Below are 15064 nucleotides of genomic sequence, written 5' to 3' on the forward strand. Positions count from 1 at the left end.
TGATTGTTGAGGATCAAATCACTAACCATTCCGTGCGTCTTGGCGAAAGGTCCATCCTGGTATTTGCTAGGACAGCTCGTACAAGATTCGTTTTATTTGACATGAGGTTCATCCAATACGCCATCGGAAATGGCTGGCTTCATGAAGAGCTTGCTGGGAACTGCTTAATCGTTGAAATTGCGAAGCAGAAATGACCTAGTGCATTATGTTTTTCTTTCCTTGCGAAAAAGGTCACAGGGAACGGTTGGTTTTCTCAGAATATTGTTAGAGCTGTGAACAAAAAGGGTCAACACTCTGAGGGTTCCAACGACAAAACCAAGGTCCCTTTCGGTTCGGTTTTTAACCTAAATTCCCCTTGAGACTGTGTGGTTGTTTTGATCTTTTTTAGGTTTTGTTCCCACGACCTGCCCTCTACTTCCTCCACTTCGTTTTTAGATGTTTTGAGCTTCAAGTTCACCAGTGCAAATCTCACTTTCATCCTGTGAGTAACCAATTCATGTTCGGGGTAAATACGTTGCACCAGCTTGTTTTCTTTGGTCAAGACTTCAATTTGTACAGATAATCTACTGCCTAGGTCTTTCAGTAGTTAGGTATGCATTTAGACAGCATTGTTACTAGGTCACATGAGTTGCATGATCGTTTCTACAGGAGGACGTAAAAATGGGCCAAGTTTGCGGTGGCGAGAGCAGACAGAATTACAGCATCACGAACGTGGCCAATGGCTACAGCAAAACAATTTGGGTTAGAGTTGTTGGCGAATGCAAGCACGTTACGTTAAGAAACTCACCGATCGGGAGTACCACAGGAGGAATTGATTTTACGCCCATTTACCCCGGAGATTTCCAGTCCTTTCGGCTGCCTTCGAATCAAAACCCTGACGACCCAGTCTATATCACGATTCTTACCGATGATGACCTGATTATGTGTAATAGCGTACCACAGTTAGAAAACCAGTCTGTCATTGTTGATCAAAACGGTATACTTAAGAATACGATGACCGGTTTCATATGGCGAGATACCAATGGCAAAGACCATGACGTGGAAAAAAGCATTGATGATTACGACTAGTGCTACTTCACTTACATTGTTCTTATCATTTGTTTTCTTTAACTCGGAAACTTGTAAATGAAATCTTCTCACGTATGACGACACAGACACAAACTATCTATTAAGATCAATAATTTATGTGCTAAACAAGATAACTTTTTTTAATCCTCATATCTGTTTTTTTTTTATTGCAAGTAAATGGTTGGCAACGTCCGCCAATATCCGCCAACTGCCATAATTGCTCAGGCACGTTGAGGAGTCGCACGCTAAATGAGGCTCGTGAAGATTTTTGCGTCAAGTCAATCCCAGAGGCCTATCAAAGTTAATAGCACTAGATATCTTACAAATTTCAGCCTGGCGACGTAAAGACTATTAATTACGATTGCTTTTGCTACATGCTCGGTCTCAAATTCAAGTTAATGGCGAGTTAGAAATTGTCTCTAGTAACGCAATTCGTGCCAGGGCTTATGCTGTAGTCGGATCAATACCGGATAATGGTAGTGTAATCAACATCGTGGATTGTTGCCCAGGTAATTATGGACATGTGAGAAATTTTAGATATTCGTTAATACCTTGCTGGCCCCTATTTAGTCACAAGATCTTAGTTATCTATGATACGAGAGCCAAAAAAGTCGCCATGTCATCAAGATGGCGGTTCGTTTTGTTGGTGTCAAGGTTGAAAGAACAAAATCATAATTGATCCAGCAAATTTTTAGTCCTTACTAAACTAATTCTTGCATTGTGGTAATCTGAGACTAGATATATTTGAAAAACGCTCAGGCTCGTTGAAAGTTTAAGAGGAAAAAGGAAATATTCTCGTTTGAGATACCAGATAAAAATATTGCCATGCTCCTAGAAAAAAGGTTGTTTGGTAAGTATCCTCAAATCTTTACAATAGGTGTATCAAAATCAATAGTTTTAAGTGATATGCACCCACATCTGATGCCTTCCACAAAAGGGAATAAATGATAGATTGTTGTTATGTGAGAAACAGTGAGCAATGAGAGAACGCCCACTAGTTATCTTTTCATTACAGCTTCCTGTGTATGCTGGAAGTAGGATGCTCCTACGAAACCTTAAGCTCCTCTCCAGGAAATCTCAAGAGATTCTTGGACTAACTAAAAATGTTTGAATCTGTGCCAAGCTTCTTGACATCTGGCTGGATGTACTTTAGTCATAATAACTCATGTAGGCTAACAGCTATTTTAATGTCACTGTATGTAGGATTTTTACTTGTAACCTAGTAGCCAATGATACGTTGTTCATAGGACTTGTTGACAAAGTAGCTGAATTTTTATATTAAATTGTTTTGTTAAAACATTTACAGGTTTAGGGAAGTTCTTGGCACTCAGGATGGAAAAATTGCTCTTTCAGTAAGTATTTCTGGGATTACTTTCAGATGGCAGTTGGTAACATGTATGTTATAAAGGTTCTTTAAGAACAAAGATTACTAGGAGACCGTAAAGATGCTTCCCCAACAGATGTCCCAGGTCTTTACACCTTCTTACTAAATTGCTGTTGATGACAGGCAGGCAAGAAATTCCAGAAAAAAGCTGACTGTGATGTCCCGGAAGGCGTTGCAGTTCCCATCAGCCTGACTAGATGCATCATACCCGTTTTGATACAATTAACTACTACAATTGATTGGCCTTAACCTAAATTGGTAGCCATCGTGCTACCAACTGCTTCAGGTTAGTTGCTAGAACCATTCTGGTCAGTCCGAAAACAACTTCTCTACTCGTAATCCCATACTGAATGTTATTTTGTTTTCACTTCCCAGGCCAACTTTTATCTTAACCGTTTCGTATACGTGGTTCGTAGTGCTGCAACCGCTGCATTTGGCAAATAATGGAGACCGAATTGTACAGGTAGTTACGTTTATTATTGTTCTCTTTCAGCAATATTACATCATATCTGTAACTACAGCAGTGCACTTCGCACAGTTTATAACCTGTTATGTCACCTGATTTTTTCAGGCAGCGAGCACATGTTTACAGTATGTATAGTAGATGGACCCTTTTCCTGTTGCCTCGCAACAAACATGCTCTAATAGTAGGTCTCCTGTTCTACCCAACCGCCTGGATTGCGTCGAATAATGTACTTTCGGATCTCGTCATAGACGAAAATTAAAAGCGCGTATGGCATAGCAGGTAACCACCAGTTCCATCTATGTAAAAAGAAAAGGAGATCAAAAAATAACTTCGTTAGACGAGGATTTAGCCTTAGAAAGGAAGAGAAAAACTTACTTTATTGGGTACATACGAAGACCGTTGTCCATGCCGGGAGTGTATGAGAGGAAACAGGCAACAGCCGTCTCAAAGAAGAGACCGAACGTCAGGACGTGGTTGCGCATACCTTGTTGGAACAGCGAATTACGTCTGGTTTTGCAAATGATCAAATCAGTCCATTGGACAATGACGACCGAAATGAAAAATGCCGTGTGACAGGTAAATTCCAATTGCTTGCGGTTTTCGTAAGTCTGACAATTAAAAAAAAACCGTGATAAAATGGAAGTGAAGGAGTTCATTAATACGCTATAAAATACCCATTCTTGTCCATAGGAATCCTCGAGATCGTTGATGGCTTTCGAGTCCCATCGTTTACGCAAATCAATCAGAAACATTGGCCAAAAGCCATTTTCAGCCATGATGACGAAATAGGTGAAGAAGGCACCCAACGCTTGCATCACACCAATTTGCCCGTAAGACATGGAAATCAATCTTTTTGTCGGATTCGATTAAGTATTAGTTATACATTGTACAGATTCCAAATTGATTACCTGGAATTGACAAGTTTGTCCGTCTGAGCATTACGCGGGTACCGCTTCATAATGTCTGATTCAGCTTCTTCATAAGCTAGTGAAATAGCCGGAACCTGGCATAATGGAAATCTTGAGGAACCGCTAGGATTATCGTAATTAATTTGATGATTGATACCATGTCTGTTCCCAAGTCAATGCAAAGGATGGTGACAGTGCCCAGAGGCAGAGGAATACCGAAACTAATGAAAGCTAAGAATGGCGTAAGTTCAGGAATTTTAGACGTCAATGTGTACGCAATAGATTTCTTTAGGTTATCGAAAATGAGACGGCCTTCTTCGACGCCAGTAACGATTGAAGCAAAATTGTCGTCCAGTAAAATCATGTCTGCAGCTTGTTTGGACACATCCGAGCCAGCAATACCCATGGCCACACCTGCAATGACCAAGTCATCAATTATAGTTTGTTTTTAACGTATGAATAATTCGCTTAATTCTTTACCGATATCAGCTTTCTTCAATGCGGGCGAATCGTTGACACCATCTCCAGTGACGGCCACAATGGCGCCACCACGCTGGCAACCTTCGACGATGATCAGTTTCTGCTGAGGAGACGTTCGAGCGAAGACGATTTCAGAATGATTACGTAGAACAGCATCGAGTTGCTCGTCGTCCATGTCACGTAATTCTGCACCAGAAATAACTGCAGCGGTGGCATCCCTTGGGTTAATCTTTTCTACTGGCACATTCAAACGAGTGGCAATATCTTCGACAGTCTCACTGTCGTGCGTAATAATTCCGACGGAACGAGCAATAGCCTTCGCAGTGGTAGGGTGATCGCCAGTCACCATAATTACTATTGAAATATCATTTAATTATTTTAATTCACGTTATAGGAAGCCAAAGGACTTGTTTACCTTTAATTCCGGCTGAACGGCATTTGGCGACAGCATCTGGAACGGCAGCTCGAGGAGGATCGATCATGGACATGAGACCGACGAAACGAAGACCAGAGATGGGGAAGTTGACTTCATCGGCGTCGAATTTGAAGCCCTTGGGGAACTGATCAAGAGGCAAATGGAAATCGCAGAAACCCAAGACACGTTCTCCCATTCCACCAAGTTCCATGTAAGCTGTATTAAAGGCATCCTTCATCTGATTATCCATTGGTCTCTCCTGACCGTTGATGAAAATGGTGGAACAGAGGTCCAAGATCCTCTCCGGAGCACCCTTCATGGCCAAGTAATACCGTCCGTCTTTTTTATCTTCATTCTCGTGAATGGACACCTGATACTTGTTGCTGGAGTTAAAAGGGATTTCACAGACTTTGGCATTACGTGCTCGAATGGCCATAGCTTCGCCGGTAGCCAATTCGACACACTTGAGCAAAGCAGCCTCGGAAGCATCGCCGTTAACGTCGCGCTGCATTATGGGAACACCTTGCTGCCCACCTTGAAACTCTGCGCGGCTACACAGGCAAGCAACCCGGGACAGAGCTTTCCAGCCTGCGCTAGTTTTATCGTACTGTGCGCCTATTGGTATGAAACATCAATTAAGGATAACTAATAATATCAGGTTTAGGAACAGTTGTATTTACCTGATTGATTCTCTGTTGTATCAGTTTGGATGATTTTACCGTCGTACCACATATGGGCAACTGTCATGCGATTTTGAGTCAGAGTTCCTGTTTTGTCGGAACAAATGATCGAAGTTGAACCCAATGTCTCAACGGCTTCCAAGTTCTTCACCAAACAATTCTTCTTTGCCATTCGTTTGGCCGTGAGGGTTAAGCAGACGGTGACAGTAGCCAACAAACCTTCTGGCACCTTTGCTACGATGATACCGATTAAGAAGATGGCAGCTTCAAGGAAGCTGTAACCCAGCAGCATGGCGAGGATGAAGAAAGTGACTCCTAAGAAAATAGCCACCACCGTAATGATGTGAATGAAATATTCAATTTCTCGGGCAATCGGCGTCTGGCCCGTTTCCAATCCTGAAGCCAATCCAGCGATGCGACCCATCACCGTGTTGTCTCCGATGCTGATGACGACGCCACGCGCCGTTCCTGTAAGTCAACAAGCAACGTTCATCTATTAAGCTTAATTCCTAGTCCTCAATGATCTGATTTATTAGACGTGCCTTCAATGGCGTTGGTTGAGAAGAAAGCCAAATTTTTAGTTTCCAACGGATTGCTGTGTGTAAATTCAGGACTTCGACTCTGCGGTTCCGATTCGCCGGTTAATGAAGAGTTATTGACTTTGAGTTGCCGAGCCTCCAGAATGCGGATGTCAGCCGGAATTCGGTCGCCGAATTTGACTTCTACCAAGTCGCCAACGGTGAGTTGTTCAGCTTTCATGGTAAGTTTCTGTCCATCACGAACGACTAGGGCAAACTGGGGCACCATGTTCTTGAACGACTCCATAATTTTGCTACTCTTTCTCTCTTGGAAATAGGAGAACACAGCAGTCACCACAACAACGACCGTCAGTGCAATACCCAGGTATAACTAAAAGTTGTAGAAAACCCTTTGATTACCTGTAATGCTTTATTTTTGTTGAAAAAGACAGCTTACATTGTCGCCTAGAATGTCAGGATTGCGTGAGACTTCGATTGCGTAGGCCGAGTAACACAGGATAGCACCGACCCACAATAGCAGGGAGAAACCTCCGAAGAGTTGGTTGCAGAATTTCACCCATTCGGGCGTTGTCCTTGGAGGTGTCAAGGCATTGGGACCATCACGTTCGAAGTTGGCTTTGGCTTGAGCTGATGTCAAACCCTACGGAAGTATGTCAGGTTAATTGACATCTGCTTTTATAGTTTATAATGATAATAATTAAATTTTGAATTCCTGCTTTAGTCGAACAGGAAAAGCGATTCCCTTTGACAAGCGCAGACTTACATGAGAATGTAAAAGATTGCCGATTTCACATATACTATGCTTCGTTAAACTTAAGTACGTATACAGAAAATATATTTTTTTTTCTCATTGTACTTCGAAGTATGTCGAGCAGGAAAATTGCGTAAAGATTATTCACCTTGATTGGATCGCATTTCAAGCGTCGGCACAAGTCTTCGACGGATAACCGATGCTCATCCATCTCCAATTCCTTTTTCAGGTTATTTAAATTTTTTATCTTCTTGGGTTTGGGAGCCATTCTAATTTGAGACATTGACAACATATTGCATTAAAGGCCATTACAAACTTTCATGACTAGTAGGAGATACATCAATTGTATCTTTACCTGGAGTAGGAAAAAGTACCGTGTCGCTCGGAGGCAATGCGTTCGCAGCCTGAAGACAATTTGGACAATGATAGCTGATTATATCACCTCGGTGTGGTACCTTTTACCCGTTAATCTTTTATTCGATGTGGCACCTCGCTAGCTGAGAAGTATGTATCGAACTGGTATCGTTCAAAATTGCTTGTCAAATCGTTTCGTCGTTGTTGTGAACGTGATTGAAGTGATTGATTAATTGCTCAAACGTAAACTGATTCTAGTCGGAAGCAAACATTCGTCCAGAATCGACTGGAACTCAACAGGACTACACCTCGCACTTGCCTTCGCCCAGTTTGAACGGAACAAACACCTGTCTTCGCTAGACAGAAAAACAAAACGCTGTGGAACTCGTCCCAGCCAGATGGATGCGGACACAATCCTTGGTAACTGTATAGCTTGTCTATTTTTCTTCTTACCGTTGGTTGGACTGGTTTGATGAAAATGGGTGTTAGGTTTTTTGTTTGTTCTTTTTTACCGTGTCGGAGATTTCCCTCTTTTTAGCTAGGAAAAAGGCCAACATGTCGATACTGGGTTTTAAAAACGTCGTCTTGTTGGTGTTTGTTTGCCATAGAAGTTTTAATATGCCGCAAGTAAGTAACAGTCCGTGACAAACTGAAGTCTTAATAGGATGGCAATCCCGTGCGTGAAAAGAATTGCGGCTTAAATCATTCATTATGATGTAAATCAGTATCAAAACTTTCTGTCGAAATTTCACAACTTGTAGGTTCATAAGAATGCGTGCGAACCGTTGAACTTTAAGGGTCTAGTTAGATCCTACAAAAAAAATGCGCCGTTTCAGTATCACTAGCCTACGTTCCGATTGAAAGAATTACATGACCGATTACGCGATCAGGTAGCTTGGTGCAAAATAATTTGCGAATCACTTTATCCTAGCAGCCGCGAATAATTACAAATGTTCCACTAGATGTTCTATGATCCGTTTAATCTTAAGGAGAAAAGTAGATTTAAGCGTCTAATACTAACGAAGCGTGGGAACGTCTTTTCTGAAACAAAAGCGTTTGGAAACATAGCTAAATGCTAAAAAATTCGCTTCTTCAAACTAGTTAATTGGGCTCACACAGGTTGGAACAAGAATCCGTACCGGATCTATTCCTGTGACGCTGTTAAACCGGTGACGGTGCTTACATCATTGCTGTTTTAAAATCCGGTACCACCGACGTAGGTTCCAGCCAAAGTTTTGCAATACTTAATTTTCTTCACAGTGGTTTAAACATTCTGGAACTGATGTCCTAAGCCGGCTGAAACATCCAGTAGGATGATGTCATACGGAAAGTTAAGTTATTGAAATTCAAACAGTTAGATCCAGGTTTCCACATGATCCGCATCGCTGCGGCTCGGAGCAGTAGGGTTCTCTCTTAACGTAGCCACATTGTCTTCGAGGTGGTTCCATATCAGGTTACTCCGCCTCTTGCAGACACTGGGGGGTGGGATGTAAGCTAGAAGTAGTTGAGGCTTTAGCCAGTCACGGACACCATGACAACTAGTTGCTATGACGCAAAGCGGAAACATTTGATCTCTCCCTTGCCGGCTGTTACGTAGAAAGAGACGAGGGTGATTTAGTAAACACTCTTGACAAACACCAATTAGATGAAGACTTCTGGATTGGCCAGTTGATGTTCGGAATATCTAATCTAACTCGTCGATTTGATTCTTGTAGGACAAATCATCAAGCGAATCTTCCGAGGTGATAAAGTCGACCGTCGTTCTTCGTTTGATCTTCAGCCTAAAATCGTATTTTCCCCGAGCAACATCTTTCTCTCCAAGTTCAGGTAACCTTGTTTGTTTCGTTTTCGACTTACCTTTTAAATGCCGATTACTTCTTTGCGCGTTCCCTTATGGAAGTTGGTTAGTTTAATGTTTCATCCAAAAACCAATCGTGGTCGTTTTGAGATAATGCACCACTTTCTGCAGTATGGCTCCTAATAAGTTTCTTCTCTGTCCCAATGTTCAGCAAGCTTCTTTCGGCATTTCCCACATTTAATTCATTTAAACTTTCTTATTCTTTGGGTACGTAGTTAATCAAGAGGTAATATAGGAAAATCAAGGCTTATGCTGGGCAACTGTCAAATGCTGATTTAGTTGTCCCGGTGTTTGATTCAGAGGCTTGAGCGTATAGTTTTTTTTTACATCAACGTGCGACGTCTCTACAATTATAAACGTTCCAAAAAATTAAATATTTCTCTGCTGTAGAAACCGATAGAAAGCTCTTGTAAATGTAGCAAATAGCGGTGAAGGGGGGAGGGCGGTTAAATGCTACTGAAGTTCTTCCTATAAAGAACAGCGGGATTTCCAGTATTTTTTTATTGAAAGGGAAAATAGGGAAGTTGATTCGACGTTAGCATTGAAAAGTATCTCAACCGTTCAAATGAAGTAAAACAAGGAAAGATGAGCGTACCATCTTTTAGTATGGACATAACGAATTGAACTATGAATGGATAGTGCAATGTTGTAACTACCGTTTGGGAATTCCCCGAAAGATAGTTGGTTGTTTTTCCCTGAACATAACCTGTTTATACTGGTTCGACCGTGTTGTTACACAACATGTTATTCAACCTCCAGAATTGCACCGTGTCCACTTTAAAATGTAGTAGATTCGGCAAAAGAATCGCTGACCTGCCATTCATCAATGCGAGAAAATTCTTTAGAGTTAGTTAGTTAGGGGGGAGTTCTCTTTAACACATCCGAAATCCGACGTCCAAAGTGTACGCGGTCCGGAATTCGCGGTTTAATTTTCAGATAGGAACAAGGGTAGAGGGGAAGGAATTGTTTTGTTTACTACTTTGCACCTTTTTTTCTCTCGAATTATAACAGGAAAGTTCGGCATGCTCAAGCGAACAAGGTTTCCGCGTTCGCAGGTTGCTAGCATTTCATCTAAATTTTCCACTTGGTGTTACCGTATTAATGTGAATTTCTTCTTCTTAACACACAAAATATGTTGTTTTCCGTACGGTGTTAATAATGAGATTCTAACTTCTAAGTTTTTGTTGTTCATTTTTACAGTACTTTTTGTTTTAAGTAATGCATGACGTTAAACATGCTTTTTTCTCATTGCTCTCTGCCCATGGAAGTGGCTTAACAGTTCGAAAAAATGTTTTAGGTAATTCTAAATTCCCAGACCGATGTCAACGATGGACTTAGCTATTGTTATAAATTCTGAGATATCGCAATTAAAGTTGTTTCCCGCATGTCATTCTAGTACGCACGAAAGAAAAGGAACGCATCTTCCGAGACAAGACAATGTATCTATTTTGATCAGCAGTAGATTGTTTAACAAGATTGGGGCAGTGGCAATTACATTTTAACTTGTTACTGTGGGGGGGTGGGTTATGTCCAACTTCAGATCTTCGTATTACAACAGAAGCTTTTTTTATAGTTTGACTGGTTAGATGCACAATCCTTTTTTACCCTCGCTTAGCGTTTGCGCAACTGCCAAAGTTGTTTGAAATGATCTCAAAACAGTTGTTTTCTAATAGTATGTTTCTTTATCTAGCCAACCGCCTGGATTGTGTCGAAGAATCAGCTTTCGCGTTTCGTCGTAGACGAAAATCAGTATGGAGAACGGCATAGCGGGTACCCACCAGTTCAACCTGATCGAAGAAAAGTTTGTGTTAGCATACATTTCAATGACGTGTTCTATATCAGATGAAATTGGAAGCAACAAAAAGACTTACTTGAGAGGGTACATGCGGAGACCCTTGTCCATTCCGGGAGTGTAGGAGAGGGCACAAGCGACGGCCGTTTCGAAGAAAAGTCCGAACGTCAGGACGTGATTGCGCATACCTTGTTGGAAGAGGGAGTTGCGACGCGTCTTACAAATGATCAAATCAGCCCATTGGACGACGACGATTGAAATGAAAAAGGCGGTGTGGCAGGTGTACTCGAGTTTCTTGCGATTATCGTAAGTCTAGTAATTACAATAATACGTAGCAAATTAGTACATGGCAAATAGGTTACGAAATAGAAAAACTCTACGTTAACTAATTTTATTAATCAGTTACCCATTCTTGTCCGTATGAATCTGGCAGGTCGTTAATCGCTCTCGAATCCCATTGCCTACGGATGCCAAACAAGTAGCTGGGCCAAAAGCCATTCTCAGCCATGATAACAAAATATGTAAAGAAGCCGGCAGAGGCTTGCATCATACCAATTTGACCGTAGGCCATGGAAATTAATCTAAAATGTGGAAAAAAAGAGTAAGATAAATCTTTTTAAAAGTTGTCTAGCGCAGTGGAAGAAGAAGAAGACATGTTTGTTGTTTACCTATCATTGACAAGGTTATCGGTCTTAGGATTACGTGGACGTCTCTTCATGATGTCAGCTTCGGCTTTCTCGTATGCCAGAGAAATGGCTGGCACCTAAAACGTGAGGGCGAACACAGTGGTATGTTATTATTATTTTTATAGTGGCATCTAATGTTCAGCAATACTGATACCATATCTGTTCCAAGATCGATGCAGAGAATCGTAACAGTTCCCAGTGGCAGAGGAATATCGGCTAGGATGAAGATCAAGAACGGCGAGATTTCCGGAATGTTCGAAGTGAGCGTATAAGCAATCGATTTCTTTAAGTTATCAAAGATCAGACGGCCTTCCTCAACACCAGTCACGATAGAAGCAAAGTTGTCATCCAGCAAAATCATGTCGGCAGCTTGTTTGGAAACATCCGAGCCGGCGATACCCATAGCCACACCTGCAATCATCCAAAGTTCCATTGAATACATCGTTACAACAGGTGAATTATAGAACGTATTTATACCGATATCGGCTTTCTTCAAGGCGGGCGAATCGTTGACACCGTCACCAGTGACTGCCACAATAGCACCGGCACGCTGACAACCTTCGACGATGATAAGCTTTTGCTGAGGAGATGTACGTGCAAAAACGATTTCTGCGTGATGGCTTAAAACGGAATCAAGTTGGTATGAATCCATGTCGCGCAGCTCAGAGCCAGAAATGACGGCAGCTGTTGCATCACGAGGGTTGACTTTGTTCATTGGCACGTTCAGACGGGTGGCAATATCTTCGACTGTCTCACTATCGTGCGAAATGATTCCAACTGAACGAGCAATGGCTTTGGCCGTGATAGGATGATCACCCGTCACCATGATCACTGAAGGTAAGTTACGATTTTGTTTTACTTTTGGATGGATATTTTAAAAAATTTGCTTTTCAGTAGCTACCTTTGATGCCGGCTGAACGACATTTGGCGACGGCATCTGGGACGGCAGCTCGAGGAGGATCGATCATGGACATGAGACCGACGAAACGTAGTCCACTAATTGGAAAGTTAATTTCATCCGCGTCGAATTTGTAGCCTTTGGGATACTCATTAAGAGGCAAATGGTAATCGCAGAATCCCAAGACACGTTCGCCCATTCCGCCGAGTTCCATATAAGCAGCATTGAAAGCTTCTTTCATCTCTTCGTCCATAGGTTTCTCTTCTCCATTGATAAAAATCGTCGAGCAGAGGTCAAGAATCCTTTCCGGAGCACCTTTCATGGCTAGGAAATAACGACCGTCCGCCTTGTCCTCATTTTCGTGAATGGACACCTGGTACTTGTTGGTCGAATTGAATGGAACTTCGCAAACTTTGGTGTTACGTGCACGAATGGCCATGGCTTCGCCGGTAGCCAATTCGATACATTTAAGTAGTGCGGCTTCAGAAGCGTCGCCATTAACGTCGCGCTGCATAATAGCAACACCTTGCTGCCCGCTTTTAAATTCGGCGCGACTACATAAACAGGCGACACGGGACAAAGCCTTCCATCCGGTGCTGGATTTGTCGTATTGGGCACCTGTAAGTCACTTAAAGTAATTAAATGTTTTTGAACTTGCTACTAATTCTGCATGTACCGCTTTGATTTTCAGTAGTGTCAGCTTCGATAATTTTGTTGTCAAACCACATGTGCGCGACCGTCATGCGATTTTGGGTCAATGTTCCAGTTTTGTCGGAGCAAATGGTTGACGTGGATCCAAGGGTCTCTACAGCTTCCAAGTTCTTGACGAGACAATTCTTCTTGGCCATGCGCTTGGCCGTCAGAGTCAAACAGACGGTGACGGTGGCCAGCAAACCTTCGGGCACGTTGGCGACGATGATACCGATCAAGAAGATAACAGCCTCAAGCCAGTTGTAGCCCAAAATCATGGCGATTATGAAGAAAGACACGCCGAGGAAGACGGCAACGCCCGTAATGATGTGGATGAAATGCTCAATCTCGCGGGCAATTGGGGTTTTTCCAGTGTCCAAACCAGCGGCCAAACCGGCAATGCGACCCATCACCGTGTTGTCACCAATGTTAACCACGATTCCCCTGGCCGTACCTGTAACATCCAGAAACAAATTATGTTATTTAAGCGTCACTGTCACAGGTATATCAAATTTTAAAGATATACCTTCAACTGCATTGGTTGAAAAGAAAGCTAAATTTTTTGTTTCAAGAGGATTTTCGTTGGTAAACTCTGGGCTGCGGCTCTGTGGTTCCGATTCTCCGGTCAGCGAAGAGTTGTCGACTTTGAATTGGCGCGCTTCGACGATGCGGATGTCGGCCGGAATTCGGTCGCCGAATTTGACTTCAACCACGTCGCCGACGGTGAGTTGTTCAGCTTTGAGGGTGACCTTCTGTCCGTCGCGGACGACTAGCGCAAATTGCGGCACCAAGTTCTTGAAAGACTCCATGATTTTGCTACTCTTCCTTTCTTGCATGTAGGAGAAGACGCCCGTTACGACTACCACAGTGGTCAGTACGATACCTAGGTATAACTATAATTAAAAATGAAAAATGAACATAATGAAGTAATCCCAGAAATAATGGAATGGCTTACGTTATCGCCAAGAATGTCTGGGTTGTTGCTGACTTCAATGGTGTACGCGACGTAGCAAAGAATAGCGCCGATCCACAAGAGCATGGAGAAACCGCCAAAGAGTTGGTTACAAAACTTGACCCATTCGGGCGTCGTCTTGGGTGGCGTCAGAGCATTGGGACCATCACGCTCAAAGTTGGCTTTAGCTTGCGCTGTTGTCAAACCCTGAACAGAATTTAGCAAAATTCAGTTATTATCCATCAGATTTCGATAATCATAATATCTACATTATTCTTAAGGTGATGGAGCTATCAGCTGTGCTAGTACTACCCAATTTCCTAACCAAACTTACGGCCTTAACCGAATACGTCTGGCTTTCACTGGTTCTGTATTTGGTATCCCTGTTGTCTTACGAATTACCAATCGACGATTGAATTTTAATGAAGCAATTTGGAATGAATTTTTTTAGTCTCAAGGATTTCCCACGCCCAGAACTAACAGTAAGTCAATAAGTATATGTTAAAATAACACAAATAATCTTTTCTAAGTAATACCCTTATTAACACTGGTTCAATTCAGAACCGATTCCTGGAAAGTATTGCAAATTTTGACAAAAATATTAATAAAGAGGATGATTAACCTTGATCGGATCACATTTCATACGACGATAGAGATCTTCGGCGGATATACGATGCTCATCCAACTCAAGTTCGCGTTTAAGGTCATCCAAGTTGGTTTTCCCCTTTTTCTTTGAATCTGTAGGTGCCATTCTGGACTCTGGTTCAGGCTACCTACACAGACAGCAGAGAAGGGTGCTTCTTAGCCAGAAGTAAAAGAAGGAAGGAAATGTGGAGAAAATTTTTTTACCTGGAGCCGGAAAAAAATGAGTGTCGCTCAGAGGCGATGCTGTTTCAACCTGAGTGATACTTGACCAGGGCCACCTGAATATATTGCCTCGGAGAGACGACGCCAACTATTCGAGCACACTGTCCTAAAAAATATCTCATTCTAAGGAGCCACTCGCTATCTCGACAGTAAGCATCAAACTTTTGGTGTCGAAGATTGCTTGTTAAATCGTCTCGTTGTTCGCCAACGTGATCGGAAAACAAGGCACTTCCAGTAAGGCTGTGTATTGGGAGCATAACAAATACCGCTGATTTG

General features: G+C 42.3%; 2 protein-coding genes across 3 annotated transcripts; both read right to left on the reverse strand.

The window, feature by feature from the left end:
- Positions 1-3039: 3039 nt before the first annotated feature.
- On the reverse strand, positions 3040-7084 carry LOC130697845 (sodium/potassium-transporting ATPase subunit alpha-B-like). The gene is made up of 12 exons (XM_057520643.2): positions 7047-7084; positions 6840-6960; positions 6377-6580; positions 5944-6310; positions 5402-5869; positions 4722-5336; positions 4307-4660; positions 3984-4240; positions 3827-3921; positions 3593-3767; positions 3294-3526; positions 3040-3214 (listed from the first exon to the last, which is right to left on the reverse strand). The coding sequence occupies exons 2-12, from the start codon at positions 6957-6959 to the stop codon at positions 3094-3096; spliced, it is 3009 nt and encodes a 1002-aa protein (XP_057376626.1). The 5' UTR covers position 6960; positions 7047-7084; the 3' UTR covers positions 3040-3093.
- Positions 7085-10325: 3241 nt separating this feature from the next.
- On the reverse strand, positions 10326-14926 carry LOC130697797 (sodium/potassium-transporting ATPase subunit alpha-B-like). Of its 2 annotated transcripts, XM_057520588.1 has the most exons (12): positions 14771-14926; positions 14544-14694; positions 13925-14128; positions 13496-13862; positions 12956-13423; positions 12283-12897; positions 11859-12212; positions 11536-11792; positions 11364-11458; positions 11102-11276; positions 10775-11007; positions 10326-10690 (listed from the first exon to the last, which is right to left on the reverse strand). In XM_057520588.1, exons 2-12 carry the CDS (start codon positions 14670-14672, stop codon positions 10570-10572), a joined length of 3018 nt encoding a protein of 1005 aa, XP_057376571.1. In that variant the 5' UTR covers positions 14673-14694; positions 14771-14926; the 3' UTR covers positions 10326-10569. The 2 variants fall into 2 exon arrangements, with proteins under 2 accessions (XP_057376571.1, XP_057376570.1); XM_057520587.2 differs by having other exon boundaries at positions 11536-12212.
- Between the last annotated feature and the right edge of the window lie 138 nt (positions 14927-15064).

The sequence above is a fragment of the Daphnia carinata genome, chromosome 9 (genome assembly GCF_022539665.2).
Source record: "Daphnia carinata strain CSIRO-1 chromosome 9, CSIRO_AGI_Dcar_HiC_V3, whole genome shotgun sequence".
NCBI lineage: Eukaryota > Metazoa > Arthropoda > Branchiopoda > Diplostraca > Daphniidae > Daphnia > Daphnia carinata.